Source organism: Pantherophis guttatus, chromosome 4, assembly GCF_059756535.1.
Source record: "Pantherophis guttatus breed Tessera chromosome 4, ASM5975653v1, whole genome shotgun sequence".
Lineage (NCBI taxonomy): Eukaryota > Metazoa > Chordata > Lepidosauria > Squamata > Colubridae > Pantherophis > Pantherophis guttatus.
Genome location: NC_142066.1, coordinates 57940954 through 57960294, shown reverse-complemented (window position 1 = coordinate 57960294; position 19341 = coordinate 57940954). Strand labels below are relative to the sequence as shown.

Sequence of the window (19341 nt, the reverse complement as noted above, 5' to 3'; positions counted from 1 at the left end):
TACTGGAAACAGCTATACATGCTTAGTAAAAATGCACTTGATGCAATGCACACATTGAACGAAAATTGAAAATATTTTTGTTATCATTGATTATCTTCTTGAATCTCCAAATTCCATTCATCAAAAAGGTATGCTCAATTTGCAATGGGTTTTAAAAATCTATACAGTTTGAAGCCTTTTCTGTAGTGTAGACAATAACATTAAATTTTAAGCAACTGTTCCAAAATCACTGGATTCATGAAATTCGGTTCTGAATAAGTGTGCATATTTCCCCTGAAAGGATCTTTAATTGAAATACAGGTTTCTTAAAAAAATATTTAGTTGATTTTAACTTAATGATATTTTTAAAAGGGAATAAATACTCCTCAGTTATAAGTGAATTATATTTTCTGTGTTGGAAATTTTGGCATCGTTTTAATTAGGAAGCCAAAAAGGAAAAATGTTAGAAATGTTCATCTTCTGTAATAGTTGTTAACAAAATACATAACAGCACACATGCAAAATACTAAATTTTCTAGAAGAATTAAAATTAATTTTTAAAATTCTAAGTTACTTACATAATTGCCAGCAGGTACCATGAATACAATCATCTGTGTTGGCCCATGCTATTTTCCCAGAATTCACAAGTGGTGACTTTGTTCCATGTTGTTCCAAAATAAGAATAATTTATTATCTTCCATAAGTCACTCTGGAAATCATGGAAATCTTTCTCTTTTTAAACCACACTAAAGACAACTTCTCACCCTCTGTACTATTTGAGTACTGCTAAATTGTCCCTAGGTTGCAAAATGTCATACTTGTTAAGGCATAGGACTGTTAGTGATCTGAATCTGCAATAAAAAATAGCCTATTTCCAATTTAGAACAGGGAAAACAAGAAAAAGAAAAAAAAAAAGCTTCACGGAACGAAATGGTCAAAAGGAACATTATCACATAAACCTGCTATTTATGGAGAAGGGGGAGCAGAATCCCACAAGTTTCAAATGCCCGAGGCAAGTTTCAAAGGAAATGAGAAGGGGGAGGGAGAGGTATTTCTCTGTACTGTCAAAGAGTTCAGTGTGCAAATCAGAACAGGGAATTGAGTTGTTAAACTGTCCAGCCCTGGCTGAAGGTATCTTTCCAATATGAATTTGACATATTCTTTCCACTGACTGGAAGGAAGCTTACTCCCTCCTCCTTGCTTTTTCTTTTCACATATTAATGGTGCTCTTTTCAGCTCTAGAAATTTCTGAATTCCTAGGCATGCATCTCAGGGCAATCAGCAGTACTACCTTCCAGTTATGTTCTCAGAAATAAATCTAAGTATTTATTTTTAACCTAAGTAATACAGAAATTTGCTTTTTACACTGTAAAAAAGTGCTTAGTCAATTTTCAAATTACAATAAGAAAAAGAGCTCCCAAATATATTTGCTTCCAAATAAAAAGGATGTCAAGTACCTTATGTAAAATTAGGCAGAACAAAGCACATTGATAATTATTTCTTTATTTCTGTTATTTATTTCTGAGTTAGTATACCATAGTTATCTCCAAATAGGGTCTAGATTAGAACATCACACTGTGGCCAACTGGCCAGAGAGAGTTGTCCTATTCTGCCAAATATACACTAGCAGTCAATAAGATGAAGCAAAGCAAATTGAGACAAGACAATCTCTGGCTACATTAGAGTCAAGACTGCTGTTATTGATCCAAAATAAATCAAAATAAATCAAATAATGGAATAAGCAGCGACGCGAAGAAAGACAAACTCAAACACCAACTAGGAGACATAGGAAGCATACCTAGAGTCAGACACAGAGATACAAATGCTTGAAGTTTGGGGAGCAAACAGGGTGAACTTAAATTATTAATACATGAGAGTAGATATGATATAGTTTTAATTACTGATACTTGCTGGGATTAAAACCATGACTGGAACATATTGATAGAAGGATACAAATTGTTCAAAAAAACCAGACCCCATAAAAGAGGAGGAGTTGCACTATATGTAAAAACCACTATATTGCTATAGAAATGCACGAAGTCAAAGATGAAAACCTCCTAGAATGCATAGTCAATATAAGAGAAAAAAAGAATGACATTGCCATAGGTGTATACTACAGGCCACCCAACTAAGCAGAAAAAATAGATGTACTGTTTGCTAACCAATTAACAAATATATGTAGGAAGACACATTACAATAATAGGGGGGGGGGCTCATTTACCCTGACATCAAGTAGATGGGGGCTTCAATTACCCTGACATCAAGTGGAAGACTAATTCTTCACCAAGTAAGAAATTGAATAGGTTCCTGACCAACCTAGCTGACCACTTTGTTGTCCAAAAAGTAAAAGAGGGAACTAGAGGGACAGCCATGCTGGACTTAATTCATGAACAGAAAAGAAGTAATAGAGGGAATTGAAATACCAGGAACTTTGGGTGAGAGTGACATGTCATACTGGAATTCAGACTGAATGCAAACACAAGCAATGGAACATAATAATAATAATTAAATCATGATTTAAATCAAATTAAAACCAGGACTTAACGATGCTCGGGCGAGTGGGTGGAGCTTTGTGCTGCCGCCACTACCAGTTCACCGAACCATGTGCCGCTGCTGCTACCGGTTTGCCTGAACCAGTGTGAACTGGTAGCATTTCACCCCTGGTGCAACCTTATATACCCTGTCTCCCCCAAAATAAGACCCTGTCTTATATTTGTTTGAACCCTGAAATAAGGGCTTGGCCTTATTGTCATGCACTCAAAAGCCCAATTGGGCTTATTATCAGAAGATGTCTTATTTTGGGGGAAATAGGGTATGCTTGTGAATATATGTCCTTTTTGTTTCTTCTTCAGCATATTTGTCTTCTTTTATAATTGTGTGTAGTGTTTTTATTGTTTTTGTATTTAGTTAATACAAAATGGAAGGAAAAAAGATGCAAAAAATAAAATACATGCCGTAGATGTGGATTGTATTACAGATTGAAATAGAAAATTGAAACACAATTATAAAAAGTTTAAAATTACAAGTATATAATATAATGATTATATAAACATCAACCCATTAGACCAATGAGTTTTAGTATACGATACTTTTTAATATAAGCTAATTCTAGCTAATGAGATTTATTAAGGTTAACAAACATTTGGAGTCTTGAGGTCATACATTATTTCACTGTCTACATTATTAATAAATGAAATGTTACATTTCAATTATTAGAGGTTAGTAAAAGTATTTTTTTCCACCTCAATTCATGAAGCCCTGTGAAGCCAATTCATGATTGCATGTGAAGATCTAGATCTTCACAGGCAATATCATTCCTGTTTTGGATTATACTGTATCAGAAATGAACGGAGGAAGAAAATATTACCACTGTCTTGCTAAACGGTCTGATTTTCTCTGAAGCAAATTAGCTACTTTGACTGAATGTATTACCTCATTTAAAACGCAGGAATTGCCTGTAAATTGTCACATAGTATGATCACAAATAGTACAAAATGCGTTTACTTTAAAGTTATCGTCGCGTTTTGGAAACATGTTGTAAGTAGCAAATGAGTACATTAAGAGTGAAAAGATTTAGAACGTCAATGTAGCTATGATTAGACAGCAGATTACCTGTGTTGCCAAAATCTAGTGGAAGACTCACAAACTCAACTCTAAATCTTTCCTTATTTTAATAAATATTTTACTTTTTAAAAGTCCCTCGAAAACTTCATTTACAGTTTAACCAAGCGCATGGTGCTTGAGGGAGAGGTTACAATTTAGCTACAAATATCCAGGGAATACCTTCAGAGCTACCAGCAGTGAACAGTACTACTCCGCCTGCGAAATATATTGCAAGGAACAAAGAGTGATTTGTACAGTAACCTGAAAGGGTCATGCTACGGAAATCCAATATTCAATCCAAATGAAATTTACTCCGTCCATAAAAGAAAAACCCGCGTAACTTCAGATATTGAGCATGCGTAGAATTGTTCTTCGACTTCATTCGTTCTAGGAACTAAATAGGCTCGATTTTTTTAAAAAAACTGGGCCGTATGTACGCATGCGCGCAGTTTTAAAGGCCTGCAAAATGTCGGCGTTGGGCGATTGTGAGTTTTTGGTGAAGCGAGCCCGGGAACTCGTTCAGGGAGACCTGTGGGCCGCCAAGGCTTGGCTTATCACCGCGCGGAGCCTCTATCCTGCCGACTTCAACATTCAGGTTGGTTGGTTGTGAGTCTGATGTTCGTAATGCCGCCTTTTTACTTGTTTTCCGGTGCTTCGCTTCAGCCGAGCTCCGCCGCCTCTGACCTGCCGCTTTCCAGGGAACTTTATCCTTCGCATCTGCAGGCAGCATCTTCGTTGCCTTTGACGGGAGGCTCTTTTCCTTGTGCGAAGGGATAACGTTGAACGTTTTACAAAAGGTTCTCCTTTTAAAAGGACTTTAGTGGAGAAATCCAGGATTGTATTATTTATATTGTTTGGTGTTTTTCCTCTGCTTCACGTAGAAATAATTTAAAAAAGCCCACCCAATTCATACCCCTTCAGAATTGAATCTTTGTGGGGAAACGGATTGCCAGATTATTGCTTTCATTATTTAAATATTCGTGCTTCCTGAACTAGGAAGAGCAACTGGTTGCCCCCTCTCCTTTTCTTCTGTGGTGCAGGATTGGAAGACATTGAAGGTAGATTTTAAACTCTTGTAAACTAATTCATTGGTATTATTGTTAAAATATGAACTGGAAAATGTAGTCATCCTGAAGAACTTTTAATATTTTGTCTCCTGTCTTTCACCTTGCATGGACCAATGAATCTCCTCTCTCCCCCCCTCCTTTTTTTTTTTTCATTCTCCCAAAACATCAGCCACACTGAGATAATGCCTGCAGAATAGTGTTTAAAGTTAGCTAGGGAGAAGAACCTTTAAAATTTCTCCAGTTCTGCTCTAACCTTTTGTACACTGGCACTCACTACATTAATAAAGGAATGGCCTGAACTCCTTTTCAATAACAGAGAAGTCCTCTTCCTTAGATTGTTTTGATGTCACTTTCCTGCTGAAATCTATTCCCTCAGGGAGAATAGTTAAAAAAAATGAATGAGAAGAGTTAGTTAAACCCTTTTGGATTGTGGTCTAAACAAGAGCTGATGATTGTGATCTTTGCCAGAAAGGGATTAAGGTTCCAGAAGAGTACCTGCACATAATTCCTCCTGACAACTAATACTATTTAAACCTAAATTAGGGAATCAAGTATCATATAAAATGAAGATATTTACAGCCATGACCTGAATTTAATACATAAAGAATGTGATGAAAAAGGGGTTGCCTTTCATAAACTTATTTTGAAAGAAGGCCTTCTGGAAAAAATATTATAATATAAAGGAGGTAGGCTTCCATAATAAAATTTGCAAGCATCAACCTTTGACCATCCTATTTAATTCAGTTAATGTTTTCCAGTAATTTCATAAAACAGTTGGATAAGATCCAATTCATAGTAATTGAGAAACTTTGGGGAAATGAACAGTGAAACTTGTAGAATACCATAATTTTAATATGATGGAATTGATGGCTCTATTAATGTTTATTTATTGTTAATGGTTCTGTTCTTAATTTTTTTCTCATTTTAGTTATGGTAAGGTAGAAAATTTGCAATACCAAGATGCTCAGTGTAGGAATGTTTTTGTCTCTTCGCACTCTTCTTTCTTGTTTTCTAGTATGAGATGTACTCCATTGAGAAGAATGCAGAACGAACAGCATCAGCAGGCAGATTGTTATATGACATGTAAGATGTATTTTACTGGATTTTTAAGCTATTTACTGAATAAATAAGCTATTTGGTTTCTAACTTTCCTCTTTTTTATCCCTTAACCAATGAATGTTCATATTGTCCTTTTTTTTTACTTGTCAGTTTTTGAGCATTGATCCTTTGAATAGCCAATTTTATTTATTTATTTATTTTTTGCTGTTCTGTAGTATAACTTGTACTGCTGTTAATTTGACCAGTTTGGCAAAACCTTTTCACTTTAATAGCATGCTTTTCATAACAAAATTTCAGCTGTTCTTAGTGATTTCAAGAAGAAATTTCTCTTCTCCCCTATTCTTTATTTCAGGTTTGTAAATTTTCCAGAGCAACCAGTGGTATGGCGGGAGATTAGTATTATCACATCAGCACTTCGTAATGATTCACAGGATAAGCAAACAGAGTTTTTAAAAGGTATAAATTTCTTCTAGACTTAAATTCCTTGGAGAATGGTGTTTACTGGTGTTTTAATGAACTTGATTTATAGGAAGCTTTGAGGAATAAGGTGATGGGTTTTTTTGAAGATGAGAACTACATCAGCTCTTTTCCAGCCCTTTGGTAGTTCCCTTGTACTCCAGGATCTTTGAAAGATATAGTTCAGTGACTCTGACATCACGTCTGCACGTTACTTCAGAACCTTGGAGTATAATCCATCTGGTCCTAGTGATTTGAACTTGTCTAGGGTGGACAAGTGCTCACTTACCATTTTCTTGCCTAGTTTAACTTGGTTTCCTAATCTGTTTTTTATGGTACTTTTTTTTGATAGGTTGGACTGTTAGCTTTTGTGTAAAGATGAAAACAAAAAATGAATTAAGTAATTCTGCTTTCTCCTTATTGCTTGTCACCTTCGTGCCACTTTCTCCCAGTAATGGACCAATCTTTTCCTTGACTTTTTTCTTATTTTTTACATTTTGAAAGAAGCTTTTTTTGTTATTTTTGACTTTTGTGGCAAGCCTTAGTTCATTTTGAGCCTTAGCTTTCCTCATTTCATTTTTGCAAACTCCTATTTGCTGATATTCTGCCCTAGTTATGTGCTCCTATTTCCACTTTTTATACATGTCCTTTTTGTCTTTCAATTTATCAGAGAGTTTTTTATGCAGCCATGCGGGGGTTTTTTTTTTGAGAGCTGTTATTTTTCTTCATTGTTATTGTGCTAGACTAGAATTTTATAATCTCACTTTTCAAAATTCCCCAAGCTTCTTGAGTTGTTTTCCTCTTTAGGATTCTCATCCATGGAATCCTTCCCAAACTTTTTCTAAGTTTATTGAAATTAGCTCTTTTAAAGTCCAAGACTCTAGTTTGACTTTGTTCTATTGCATGTACTTGCATAATGTTGAACTTCAATATTGCATGATCAACCCCCCACCCCACCCCCCAGTTCTTGTAGTTTCAACACATTCTGTCATTTCATTTCTGTCAATGAGAATTAAGTCCAATATGACTGATCCCCTAGTTCCCTTCTCTACTTTTTGGGAGACAAAGTTTTCTCCTAGGTTTGTCAGGAACCTGTTTGATCTTCCACTTGATGCAGAAAAGTTTATCTATTTCCTCTGTTTGGTTGGGTGGCCTATAATACACACTTATGGCAATGTCATTTTTTCCTCTTTTATATTGACTCAAATGCATTCAAGACAGTTGTCTGTATCTTATTAAAAACTCTTACAATGCAATCCCTTACAATACTTACTTGAAGTAAGTCTCTATATTATGTGGAGTTTCTTCTTAGATGCAGGACAAATATTGTGGTTGTATTTTAGCCATACTTTTCTTTAAATCAGATACTGATTTCTACCTTATGCTCTTCAGATTGTTTTTTCTAAAGCTCTTTCCCATTGATAGGACTAAGTAGGAATTCAGCTGATTCTCTTCTGGAAGAGATGATAAATGAAAATGCACAATATAATTAAAAAGCACATTTTTATTTATACCACTCATAAAGCAGAGGTTTTTTTCCCCAATGAGATATTAGTTTATTTCAATTGAAAGTATTTTGTATTCCATGATCTAAGAAATACTGTAAGAAATAACTATATTTCATGACTTAGAAAATAATCATGTCAAATATCTATATCCTAAATTTCTCCTTTTTTGATGTAAAAGGGAACAGGGAGATGAAATGACTGTTTTTACCCGATTTCCACAATATGAAGCAGATCAATGAGAGCAACATCAGGGAAAACCCCAAATAACTACCTTGTTTTGACAAAGTCACAGTGATGCTTATGAGACTATCAAATCCATTCTACCTCTCCTGTGTTCCATCCTCAACCTGAACTATTAGAATATTTAATGGACTAGTCAGCCAGAAAGTTGGAATTTTTCCTGTATTCCTCCCATTTGGTTTATTTGTGGATTGATGGAACAAAAGATAATTAATTTACTTCAGATGTAGTGGTTTAGCAATCTCAGACATGTTATCCTCTAAGTCAGGGGTGTCAAATTGGCAGCCATGGGCCTGTACCAGATCATCTGGGACCTGACACATAACTGATTACACAACTGATCTGATTTTCCCATTTCAATGGCAATGTGGGGCACTTCAGGGTTTGATGTTCTCTACTCTTCTGTTCAACATCTATATGAAGCTGTTGGGCGAGATCATCTGTCACCATGAGGTGAAATATCAGTATGCTGATGATATTTATAGATTTATAGTTGATGACAACTATAAATCTGCCTCTAGCAATACTATTGATATCCTGCTTAAGTTCCTTTTGCATCCTGAATGGGAAACCGTTGTTGTAAACCAGTCAGAGTCTCTGAAATGGGAAAGGTGATATACAAATTTAATAAACAAACAAATGGCTGCAGCTGAACTTTGACGACTGAGTGGGGTCTGGGTTTGGAGGATAGGTTTTGGGATCTTCTGATTCAGGCCTGTGTCATCTTTCATATTAGATGGGATTGCAGTGCTCTAAACAGATACTTTGTAGGCTTGAGAATTCTGCTCAAACAGCAGGTGTCAGATATGACTAAGAGGGCTTTTGTACAGTTTCAAGCTATGCACCAGTTGTGTCTGTTCCTGAACTAGAATAAAATCGAATGAATGAGCTGGAAAGGATATTGGAGATCTTTTAGTCCAGCCCCATGCTCCAGTAGGAGAACCTATACTATTTTCAGATAAGTGACTGTCTAGATCAGGGGTGTCAAACTCAAGGCCCGGGGACCAGATTTGGCCCCTGGGTGTTTAGATGTAGCCTGCGGGGCTGCCCTGGAAACAGTGAAGTACTGGCCCGTAGTGCCTCTGCCAGTGAAAACAGAGCTTGGAAGGGCTGCATGCGGCCCTCCCGAGCTCCGTTTTCACTGGCAGAGCGTTGTAGGAGGCCATCGCAGCTAAAAATAAAACTCATGAGCCCGTTTTTGCTGTCAGAATGCTGGGGCCACTACAGGTGCCCCTGACATGAGTGACGTCAAGCTGGCCATGCCTACCCCAGCTCCCCAAAGTCAAACACAACCTTGATGTGCTCCTCAATGAAATCGACACCCATGGTCTAGACCCGTGATGGCGAACTTATGGCACGCGTGCCACAGGTGACACGCAAAGCCATATCAGTGGGCACACGAGCGTTGCCCTAGCTCAGCTCTGGCACGCATGTGCATCTGGCCAGCTGATTTTCAGGCCTTCCGGGCCCACTGGAAGTTGGGAAATGGGCCATTTCCGGCCTCTGGAGGGCCTCCGGGGGAGTGGGGAAGGCCGTTTTCGCCCTCCCCAGGCTCCTAGAAAGGCTCTGGAGCCTGGGAAGAGCGAAAAACAGGCCTTCCAGGCCCATCGTGACAAAAGTGGGGGGGGGGTGCATTGAATTATGGGTGTCGGCATGCACGTGCGTGACCCCCCCCCCCCCCGTGCTCTCCCCACTTTTGGCATATGACAGCAAAAAGGTTAGCCATCATTGGTCTAGACTCTTCTTAAAAACATCCGGTGATGGAGTGCTCACTATTTATGGAGGCAAGCTGTTCCACTGGTTAATTGTCCTCACTGTTAGAAAGTTTCTCCCTAATTCCAGGTTGTTTCTCTCCTTGATTAGTTTCTAACCGTTGTTTCTTGTCCTGTCCTCCAGTTCTTTAGAGAATAATTTGACCTCCTCTTCTTTGTGGCAACCACTGAAATACTGGAATACTGCTATCATGTTACCCCTAGTTCTTCTTTTCTTTAGATTAGCCAAACCCAAATTCTGCAGCCATTTTTCATATGTTTTAGTCTCCAGACCTTTGATCATCTAATTGCTCTTCTGGAAGGCTCTCAGTTCACTCATGCTTTGGTCACCTCTTGGGTAAACTAATGTGGTTATAATGTAGTAGTAGTAATATAGATAGTTTGAAGACTATCCAGAAGATTCAAGTGGTGCAGAATGCTGCAGTGAATAGGACACGTTACACTTCTGCTCTGCAAGCTGTATTTGGTTGCCAGTTTGCTTCCAGGTCTAATTTAAGGTACTGTTTTTGACCTTTTAAGCCCTTTCTATTATTATTTGAGGGACTTTCTCCACCTGATTACATTTGCCAACCCCATCAAGTTTGTCAGAAGAGATATGCTGTGAGTTTTATCTAGAAAAGAGTTTCATCTGGTGGTATCCAGGAGATTTGCTTTTTCTGCCCTGGTGCCTGCCCCATGGAACATTATTCTCCTCCCACCAGGTGAGATTGGCTCTATCCTTGATAATCTTCTGGAAGTCCCAGAAAACATGGCTGTCTCAGGAGCTTAGGGATAAAAAAGAAATTGTGATCTAATGAGATGGTTGCATTGTTTTTAACATAATTTTTTCTACTAACTTGCTTTATAATGTTGCTGACATATTTTAAAGTTTTATTTGTTTTAATATTTTAATTTTACAATTTTATTGTGTGCCATTTTTCTGCAAGATGGACAGCTATAAATATGATAAATACATAAATAAATCTAGAAAAAGATTTCTCTTTGGACAAAATACTTGAGCTAATGTGTCTAAGCTCTTCCTTAGCTTTTTATATCTTTTTCTCCTATCTTCACACCATACTTTCAGTTTCCATTTTTTTCCTGTATCCTATCTTTTAAAAACATTAATTCAATATTGCTGTCCTTTTAGGTTTATTTGAAACTCTTCCTGGCCGAGTTCAGTGTGAAATGTTATTAAAAGCTACAGAACAGTGTTTCAATACTTTAGAACGGGCAGAAATGTTACTTTTGCTTTTACGGCGTTTTCCTGAGACTGTGGTTCAGCATGGGGTAAGAGGATGAAGATTATATGCTAAATACTTGCATATTATTTCTTTAAAATATTGTAAAGCTTCACAAAACAAATGTGTGTATTTAGAATCAATGTGGTAGATGAAAGTACAGATAGATAGGATAGAAATAACGGCAATTTCTAGCAGCAATATTCAATATTGGGAGCATGAAGTTTGGCTTATTTCCTAATAAAAAGTTATTGTCCAAAAGCTTAATTGAGATGATAATGTAGTTTTGTGTGCATATTTTTTCCTTTTTCCTTTGAAAGTAAGAAGTCCTCAACTTGTTTATGCAAATACAGGTAGTCCTTAACTTACAACCATTCAAAGTTACAACAGCACTGAAAAAAGTGACAGTCGTTGCAGCATCTCCAAGGTCACATGATTGAAATCTGAGTGCTTGGCAACTGGCATGTATTTGTGGTGATTGCAGTAATTTGGGGCTACGTGATCATTATTTACGATCTTCCTGAATAATTTCAAACAAGCAGAGTCAATAGGGGAAGCTGGATTTGCTTAGTGACCATGTGATTCACATAACAACTAAAGTGATTCATTTAACAACCATGGCAAAAAAGCTCATAAAATTAGGCATAACTCATTTAACAATTGTCTTTCTTAGCAACCAAAATTCTGGTCCCAATTGTGCTCATAATTAAGGACTACTTGTATTTTTGATTGTGCTGGCCATAGCATGTTAAATAGCTGTAGGTTTTGAAGTATTGAGGAAAGAATTGTCGGCTTTATTTGTGTAATATGTTGCAAACAATCTGTAAAACATGTATAAGGAAGAAGAAACAAATTTGATTTTCTTTAAATTTTGCAAAGGTGGGCCTTGGGGAAACATTGTTAGAAGCAGAAAATATTGAAGATCAAGAATCACCTGTTAATTGCTTTAGAAAATTATTTGGTAAGAATATAATTTTGTTCCAAAAATTTTGTTTTATGCATTGGAGGTTGTGATAATCATAGTTGTAAAATCTTTAAAATATATGCTTATATATGAGTTGTATAAGTAAATTAAAATTTATTTATGTCATCTTTTTCCTTTGGTTTGTCAGCTGACAGTGAAGTTGGAATGAAAAGTAAAATAGGCATGGTGAATATTATTTAAATATTTAGAACAATTTGGGAAATGGGGAATAATAAGGGCATTTCAGTTTACTCTTTATATTTGAAGCTCCTCCTATTCTTTTTTGTATTATGAGCTCTATGGGAACAGGGAATAATGATCCTGACATATTTGTAGTTAAAAAAAACCCACGTTGAACGAAATTCTACAGGTAGATCTTAATTTATAATGTTTATTCAGCAACTGAAGTTATGACAGCACTGAACAAATGGTGGTTACAACTGGTCATTGGTGTTCTGGCTGTCCCAGCATTCCTATGGTCACATGATTGTGCTCTACAGTTTGACAACATATTTGCACTTTCTGAAAATAAGTGGGGAAGCCAGCAAGGAAGGTCACAAATTGTTGGAGTAAATCTTCAGCACTTGCACAACCTCCATAGCCCTTCTCGGCTCTCACTCATCCCCTCAGGCCTGACTTACGCCATGCCTCTTGCATACTCTCCCCAACCCATGCTGTGTCTCTTGTGCACTCCCTTGCACCCTCATGTATCCTCATGCTGTACTTCTCACGACCAGTCACACCCTTTCTGATCTGCATTGTACCTCTTGCACACTTTCTCTGATCTGTGCTTTCACACATCCCCTCACACCCTTCCTGTTCTGCACCATGCTTCTCGTACATCCTTACACATCATCTTGATTCTCCCTTGTACTCTTGTGTGCCCTCCCCAACCCATTCCTGCCCAATCTTTCCCTCCTTCCCTCACCTGCCTGCAGGCCAGGGAGTTGCAATTTCCTTCTGGCTTCCTCACTAACTTTGGTTGTGAGAAGCCAGTAGCCTCACCTAATGATCATGGGATTTGGTTATTATATAATATAATGATATATAATATTGGGATTATAGGGATTGCTGTTGCTAAGCAATGTGATTTTGTTGTATGACATTATTTAGCAACAAAAATTCCAGTCCCAATTGCTGTTGTAAGTTTAGGACTATCAGTAATGTTAAAAATGCAGTTGATTGATTTATTGACGTTGTAAACCACTCTACTCTCAATCATTCTGAATGGCTAATTCCAAACATAAATGAACATTTCAGAAGGAGAACATCTGAAAAATCATTTTCTTCTTCCTAAGGAAGAGAGTGTCCATTTGTTGCTTAATTTAAATAAGCTATTAGTTTTAGCTATTGTTAGTAGGACTTTATTTTAAATGAATTGCAGATACCTTGCTTAAGGAATATAGATATTGCTTTGTTAAATAATGACATGATGCAGGAAACTGACAAATTTAATTTGATTCCATTATCATTTTTAGTTTGTGATGTTCTGCCCTTAATAATTAACAACCCTGATGTACGACTTCCTTCCACTCCGTTATACAAGTATCTGAATAAAGCTGCAGAATTTTATATTAATTATGTGACTAGATCATCACCGACAGAAAACCAATATCCAGGTAAAATACTAGGGCAAAATGCACTAATAAAGTAAAAATGGAAAAGTAGAGAAATTAATATATATCAAAACTGGCTTGGTTCATACAGCATATGAATATTATTCAAGAATCTTAAAATCTTTAATGAAGCAGTATTGCCATGTTTACATAATTCAGGAAGGACTGATAGAGCATAAGATGGTGGCTAGCAGCAGACTGATAGAGCACAAGATGGTGGCTAGCAGCAGTGACAGCACTTGGGCTGAGGTAGATGCCTGAGGGCAGTGGCAGCTGGCTGAGACTACTCAAGACTTGGGCATTTACTGGCATGTACTGCTGTGCAGGATGACCAAAAGGGCAGAGATTTTTTTTGTGGGGGGGAATAAAAGTGGGTGAAGGGAATTGAAGCTCCCCTGCAGTTGTAAGTTCAGTCAGGCTACCAAGATCCCAAATTTTGATCACATGACTGGGTGGCGGCGGCTGCAATGGCTGTAACTTCAGAACCGGTTGCAAATACCATTTATTTAGCACCACCATAATTTTAAGCAGTCACTGAATGAATTATTCTTAACCAAGGACTATCTATATGTCACTCAAAGAAACAAACTATATTGTGGCTTATGTATGATACTGTTTCCACAGCAGGCTAAGATAATATCTAGGATTCTACAGCATCTGAATTTCAAGTTACCGTATTTTTCGGAGTATAAGATGCACCGGAGTATAAGACGCACCTACCTTTTTTGGTTATTTTTTTAAAAGTTTTTTTTTATTTTTTAGACAAACACACATATAAACATACAATGTATTTTTTTTGAAGAGATTATTTGGTGGTTCACAAATTTAAACAATGTTTCGTCATTTCAATTAAATTTACAATTTCTATATTTCCTTTTTGCCATATTTATTCCTCATCTATTTTTTTAAAAAAACCAATATTACCTCATCTCTAATCTTAATCAAATTCAATTTTTCCTTCTATTCTATATTATACCCCTTCCCATTGTCATCTATTTTTATATCCATCCTCACATTGGTTAATTATGTAATATTACAGTTGTTTAATACAAATTCAACATTTTCATATAAATCAATTAGTTATATAACTACTTTATTTATATATTAATCAATATGAACATGAATATTCCAATTATTTCCATGCAATCCAATTTCTTACAAATCAATTAATTATATTTACCAATAATAATAGACCAAATAATTTTCCCCATATATTCCTCCAAACCACAACTTAGCCATTTCTGCTTCCAACACAATATACAATTAATAATATCTCAGTTATTACAATTCCCTAGTTAAATAGAGCTTTCCCCTTATGTTACTCATTTTCACATCTTAAACTCTCCCAATAACGCAAAGTTTTGCCCATATAGAAAAATATTCCAATTATTATTCATTTCATTTTTACAATCATGATTTCCCATTTATTTCTTACTACTATTCATATTTCAATTCTAAATATGTATAACATCTTTCTCTTTCATTTCTTTTTCTTTTTCTCCCTCCCCATTTTTATTTTTGCCTTTTTTTCTTTTCTGTTTTAAAATCTTGAACTCTCCTCTTTTGCCCTAAATTTCCCATTGTTTGCACCTACCTTTTTTGATGAGGAAAAGGAAAAAGAAATCTCCCTCTGCCTCATTTTGCCACGTTGCAGAAAAGAGCCTGCTTTACTTTCAGTTTTGTTTTTCAGCATAGCTAGGGAAAAAAAATCTGCTCCAGCACTCTTTGCAGCAAGCAGCAGAGCTGCTGAGAGTCGGGAGGCCAATCTAATCAACTTGTGCTAATTAATCTGTGCTGAAGCTGAAAGGAGCTGTTTTTTCTTGCTGTTTGCTTGCAAGGAGGTAACTGCTGTGAGGCACAGGCCAAAGGGTGGGGGCCAGTGGGTGGGCAGGGCTACATTCGGTGTATAAGACGCACCTAAATTTTCACCCCCTTTTGGGGGGTAAAAAGGTGCGTCTTATACTCCGAAAAATACAGTAAGTTCTCTTTCTGGTGATTCATAGCAACAATGAAAATGTAAATTTGGGAATTGTGATTTATCATGGGGTTCTTTTATATACTTCATTTTCTATTTTAAGAAAATTTATATTGCTGCCCAGTCTTGGTGAGTCTGAGCGACTTAACGAATATTAAAACCCAGTATAAAAACAATGAAAAGCAATAAACCTCAGTCCTCTGGCAACAATATCAATCAAATAAGCCACTTGATAGGCTTCATCCCACTCTGGGGTCCCCAGAGTGTTGGCAAAACCTGACCTTCAGGGTCTTGTGAAAAAGTTTCAAAGTGGAGGCCAATCTTATCTCCATGGGGATGATGTTCTACAGAGTGGGAGTCATCATGAAATAGAAATAGAATAGAATATTGTCATTTTAAATGTTCATTAATCAGCATACATTAAAATGAAATTTCATTGCATTCAGCTCTCAAAAGAACCATTATGCATGCATACATATATATATATATATATATATATATATATATATATATATATATATATGACACAGAAAAACGTCACAGTCTAGTTTGAATGATGGATGGCATAAGGGAAAAAGTTGTTTTTAATTTTTAAAATTTTTTAATCTTTTAATTTCTCCTTTCCACCCCCTTATAATTGTAGTTTCTAGTATTAAAACTAGAAACTACAATTATGATGCAATCAGAACATTGCATTCTTTTGAAAAATTATCACTGTTGTCTAAAAGCAAAATAAGATATTAGATTTATTATAACCAAGTAATGTAAAAAAACTAGATTTTTTTTTGAGATACTTTCAGAACAAAATTGGTCTAAAATCTCTAGATTTTTATTACTCTGTATATTTATGTATAAAGAAATGAATTTCTGCTTCAAGAGGTTTGTAATTTAAACATAACAGAGAAGATAGCAAAGGAAAGGAAAGAGGAATTGAGAAAATAAAGAGATGAAATTGAGGACCCAGACTGTTGGGGGCAATATGCTGACTCTGTAAACAGCTTAGAGAGGGCTATTGCTAATTATAATATGTAGATTTCCTTGCCTATACAGTAAGGTGTTTTATAATGGATAATTCAAACAATTATTGACAAAAAAAACACCATGCCTTTAAGAACAGATTTCTTAGGGGCACAAAGAATAACAGAGCTAAATTAATGAAAATCACAATTAAGAATGCACATAGAGAAATCAAATCTTTATGGATTTCAAGGATTAAAGATAAAAATGTTTATAGAATTTAGTGGGTCCCCCCCCCATGTTTGTCTTGATATTGGATTTATTTATTTATTAAATCTATGTAGCTGCCCTTCTCACCAGAAGTTACTCTGGCAGATGACAATAAAATGAAACCAAAATATAAAAACAATCATTAAAACAATCATTTTTAAAATATGGGCAATCATTTGGTCTTAACAAACATTGGAGCACATCATTAGTATTTCATATAAATATACATTGCTAGAGTAGGAACTAAAAGTTGTTTGGGGTGTTGGGCTAATTTTTAATAATTGATTTTATTCATTTCTAGGAACACAGGACACGTCTGATCTTGTGTCCCCTAATAAACGAAATGCTCAGAAATATATTATTGAAGGTCTCACTGAGAAATCATGCCAGATTACAGATCCTTGGGAAAGAATATTCAAAATACTGTCCATAGTAGGTGTGAGATGTGAATGGCAGATGGACGTGGCAAGAAGGTTTGATAAATTGTTAATTTCTTAAAATATATCTGATTGACTATTTGATGAACTTTGTCCTGATTCTTCTTGGCAGAACAGTACAACTGGCCCTTGACTTATAACATTTTATTTAGTGAACATTCTAAGTTACAACAGCACTGGAAAAAATTGATTTAGGACCGTTTTTCACACTTAGGACCATGGCAGCCTCCCCTTGAACATGTGATCAAATTTAGACATTTGTCAGCTTATTTGTGTTTATGTTGCTGTGTTCCAAGGTAATGTGATCTCCAATTCTGTTCTTACAAGCAAAATCAATGGGAAAGCCAGATTCACTTAACAATCATATACTAATTAAATAATTCCAGTAATTATTAAGAACTATGGCAAGAAAAGTCATGAAATAGGGCAAAATTTACTTAACAACATTCTCAGTTATCAAGAGAAATTTTGGACTCAATTGTAGACATAAATTGAGGATTACTTGAATATAAAAATAATAGCCCATTTTTTCAACTTTGCAGTGTTTCTCAGTGATATATTCATTACAGTCAGTACATGTCAGACTGAAGCCCAAAGATGACACACTAAAATCAAATCAAGCTGAGTTCTTTTTTTCTTTATACATAAATAGACAGATATCTCAGCAAACTAAGGCTATAAGCTACTAGCCTAAGAGTTGGGAGATTAAGAATAAGGAGACACACAATGAAGAATATGCCAAGATTTTTCATAGCATGCTGGCACATTGGTTTTGATGTGTATTCCCCATTGTGTGCCTGATTACTGTCTTGTAATCCCATTTCAATGAATGTGAATACAAACACTAATTTCATTCTTGTTAATTATTCCAATGCCAAGGTGAATGTAAAGGGTGGAGGAGTTGTTAGGAGGCATACAAAAGTAAAAGGATGAAACTGGTTAGTCTTATCAGTTTTTAGAAGGAAAACAGTCACATGATTTCCCACTTAGTGACAGATTCACTTAGTGATGGAATTGCCAGTCCCAATTATGTTTTCTAAAGAAGGGCTATCTATATTGAAAGTCAAGTAGTCCTCGATTTACAACAATATATTTAGTGACTGTTCAAAGTTACAATGGCACTGAAAAAAGTGGCTCACAACCATTTTTTACACTCACGACCATTACAGAATCTGGCTGATGAAGCTGAGCATGTAAGCTGGGCCTCTGCCTTGATCAGCTGGCTGTGGAGAGACTGCAATCTTTTCTTGGCTCTTGCTAGCCTTTGAAGAAGTCAGCCACTGTAAAATGAGAGTTTCAGGATGAACATCCTTTAACCTTTCCCTTACTTAATCTCCCCTCCCCCCCCTTTGAGTTGAAGAAAAAGTTCAGTCCAAAAGCAAAAGCAATTACAGCCCAAGTGTGCATCAAAGAACATGGCAGAACATGGCAGTCATATAGGCAGCAAAAAGCTTTCCAAAGGTTCCCAAACAAACTGCCTCTCTAACTCCCTTTAGGATCCAGTAATAGCTTTTTCTTTAGACCTGAACTCAACTACAAGCAAGCTACAGAAAGATTTTCTTTGCTTGCTTCCTTTCTTTCCTCTATACTCTTCAGCCTGGAGTCGCTCATCAAGGTTAATATCTTACAGATTTGTCACCTTTCCAGGCATGTGGTAAATTTAGTAAATGAGGTTTTTAAAAGTGATAGCGATTGGAGGGCAGAGGTGGAGAATTTAATTTCAGTACCTATTGGTTGGGGGAGAAAGGCCAACAAGTCTGTCCTCCCAGCTTTTTTTCCCCCCTCTATTGAAGAAATGTGGGTTTCTGGGAAAGGGAGGGGGTTAAGCAGTAGAAAGGCTTTAGGAAGCCAGTTCTGAAGCTGTAGCCTTTACCAAAGGCTAGCAAGAAGGAGGAGAGGTTTTCAGTCTTTTAGTGGCCAGTTGATTTGGAGTGGAAAGCTTTGAAAGCGCAGCCATTTCCACAAGAAATTGTGTTAAAAATGGTGACTGCTTCCAGTGACATGGGAAGCAGGGCCATGCATTGTGGGGTCCTCTCAGAGTGGGATGAGGAGACAGAGGTCAGGGGTGCTGTAGCATTCCTGTGATAGGTAATAAGGACAAATGAATGCTGGGGTGCTGGAGCCACCATAAATTTGAAATGGGGTTGTATGTAATGTGTGGGGAGGGTGTCTATTTTAACTTTGAATGGCTGTTAAGTGGCTTGTATCTCAGACTACT

General features: G+C 36.4%; 1 protein-coding gene across 7 annotated transcripts in view; it reads left to right on the top strand.

Moving 5' to 3' along the window:
• The first annotated feature begins 3734 nt into the window (after window positions 1-3734).
• Window positions 3735-19341, top strand: part of INTS10 (integrator complex subunit 10) — a 51363-nt gene continuing 35756 nt past the window's right edge. Inside the window, exons 1-7 of one of the 7 annotated variants that reach the window (XM_034416078.3) lie at window positions 3735-4177; window positions 5665-5732; window positions 6061-6164; window positions 10814-10953; window positions 11784-11865; window positions 13347-13487; window positions 16988-17159. In XM_034416078.3, coding sequence (XP_034271969.1) covers window positions 4022-4177; window positions 5665-5732; window positions 6061-6164; window positions 10814-10953; window positions 11784-11865; window positions 13347-13487; window positions 16988-17159 — 863 coding nt within the window. In that variant the 5' untranslated portion in view covers window positions 3735-4021. The remainder of the gene's footprint in view (window positions 4178-5664; window positions 5733-6060; window positions 6165-10813; window positions 10954-11783; window positions 11866-13346; window positions 13488-16987; window positions 17160-19341) is intronic. The other 6 variants (XM_034416075.3, XM_087892224.1, XM_087892225.1 and 3 more) reach the window with 6 other exon arrangements.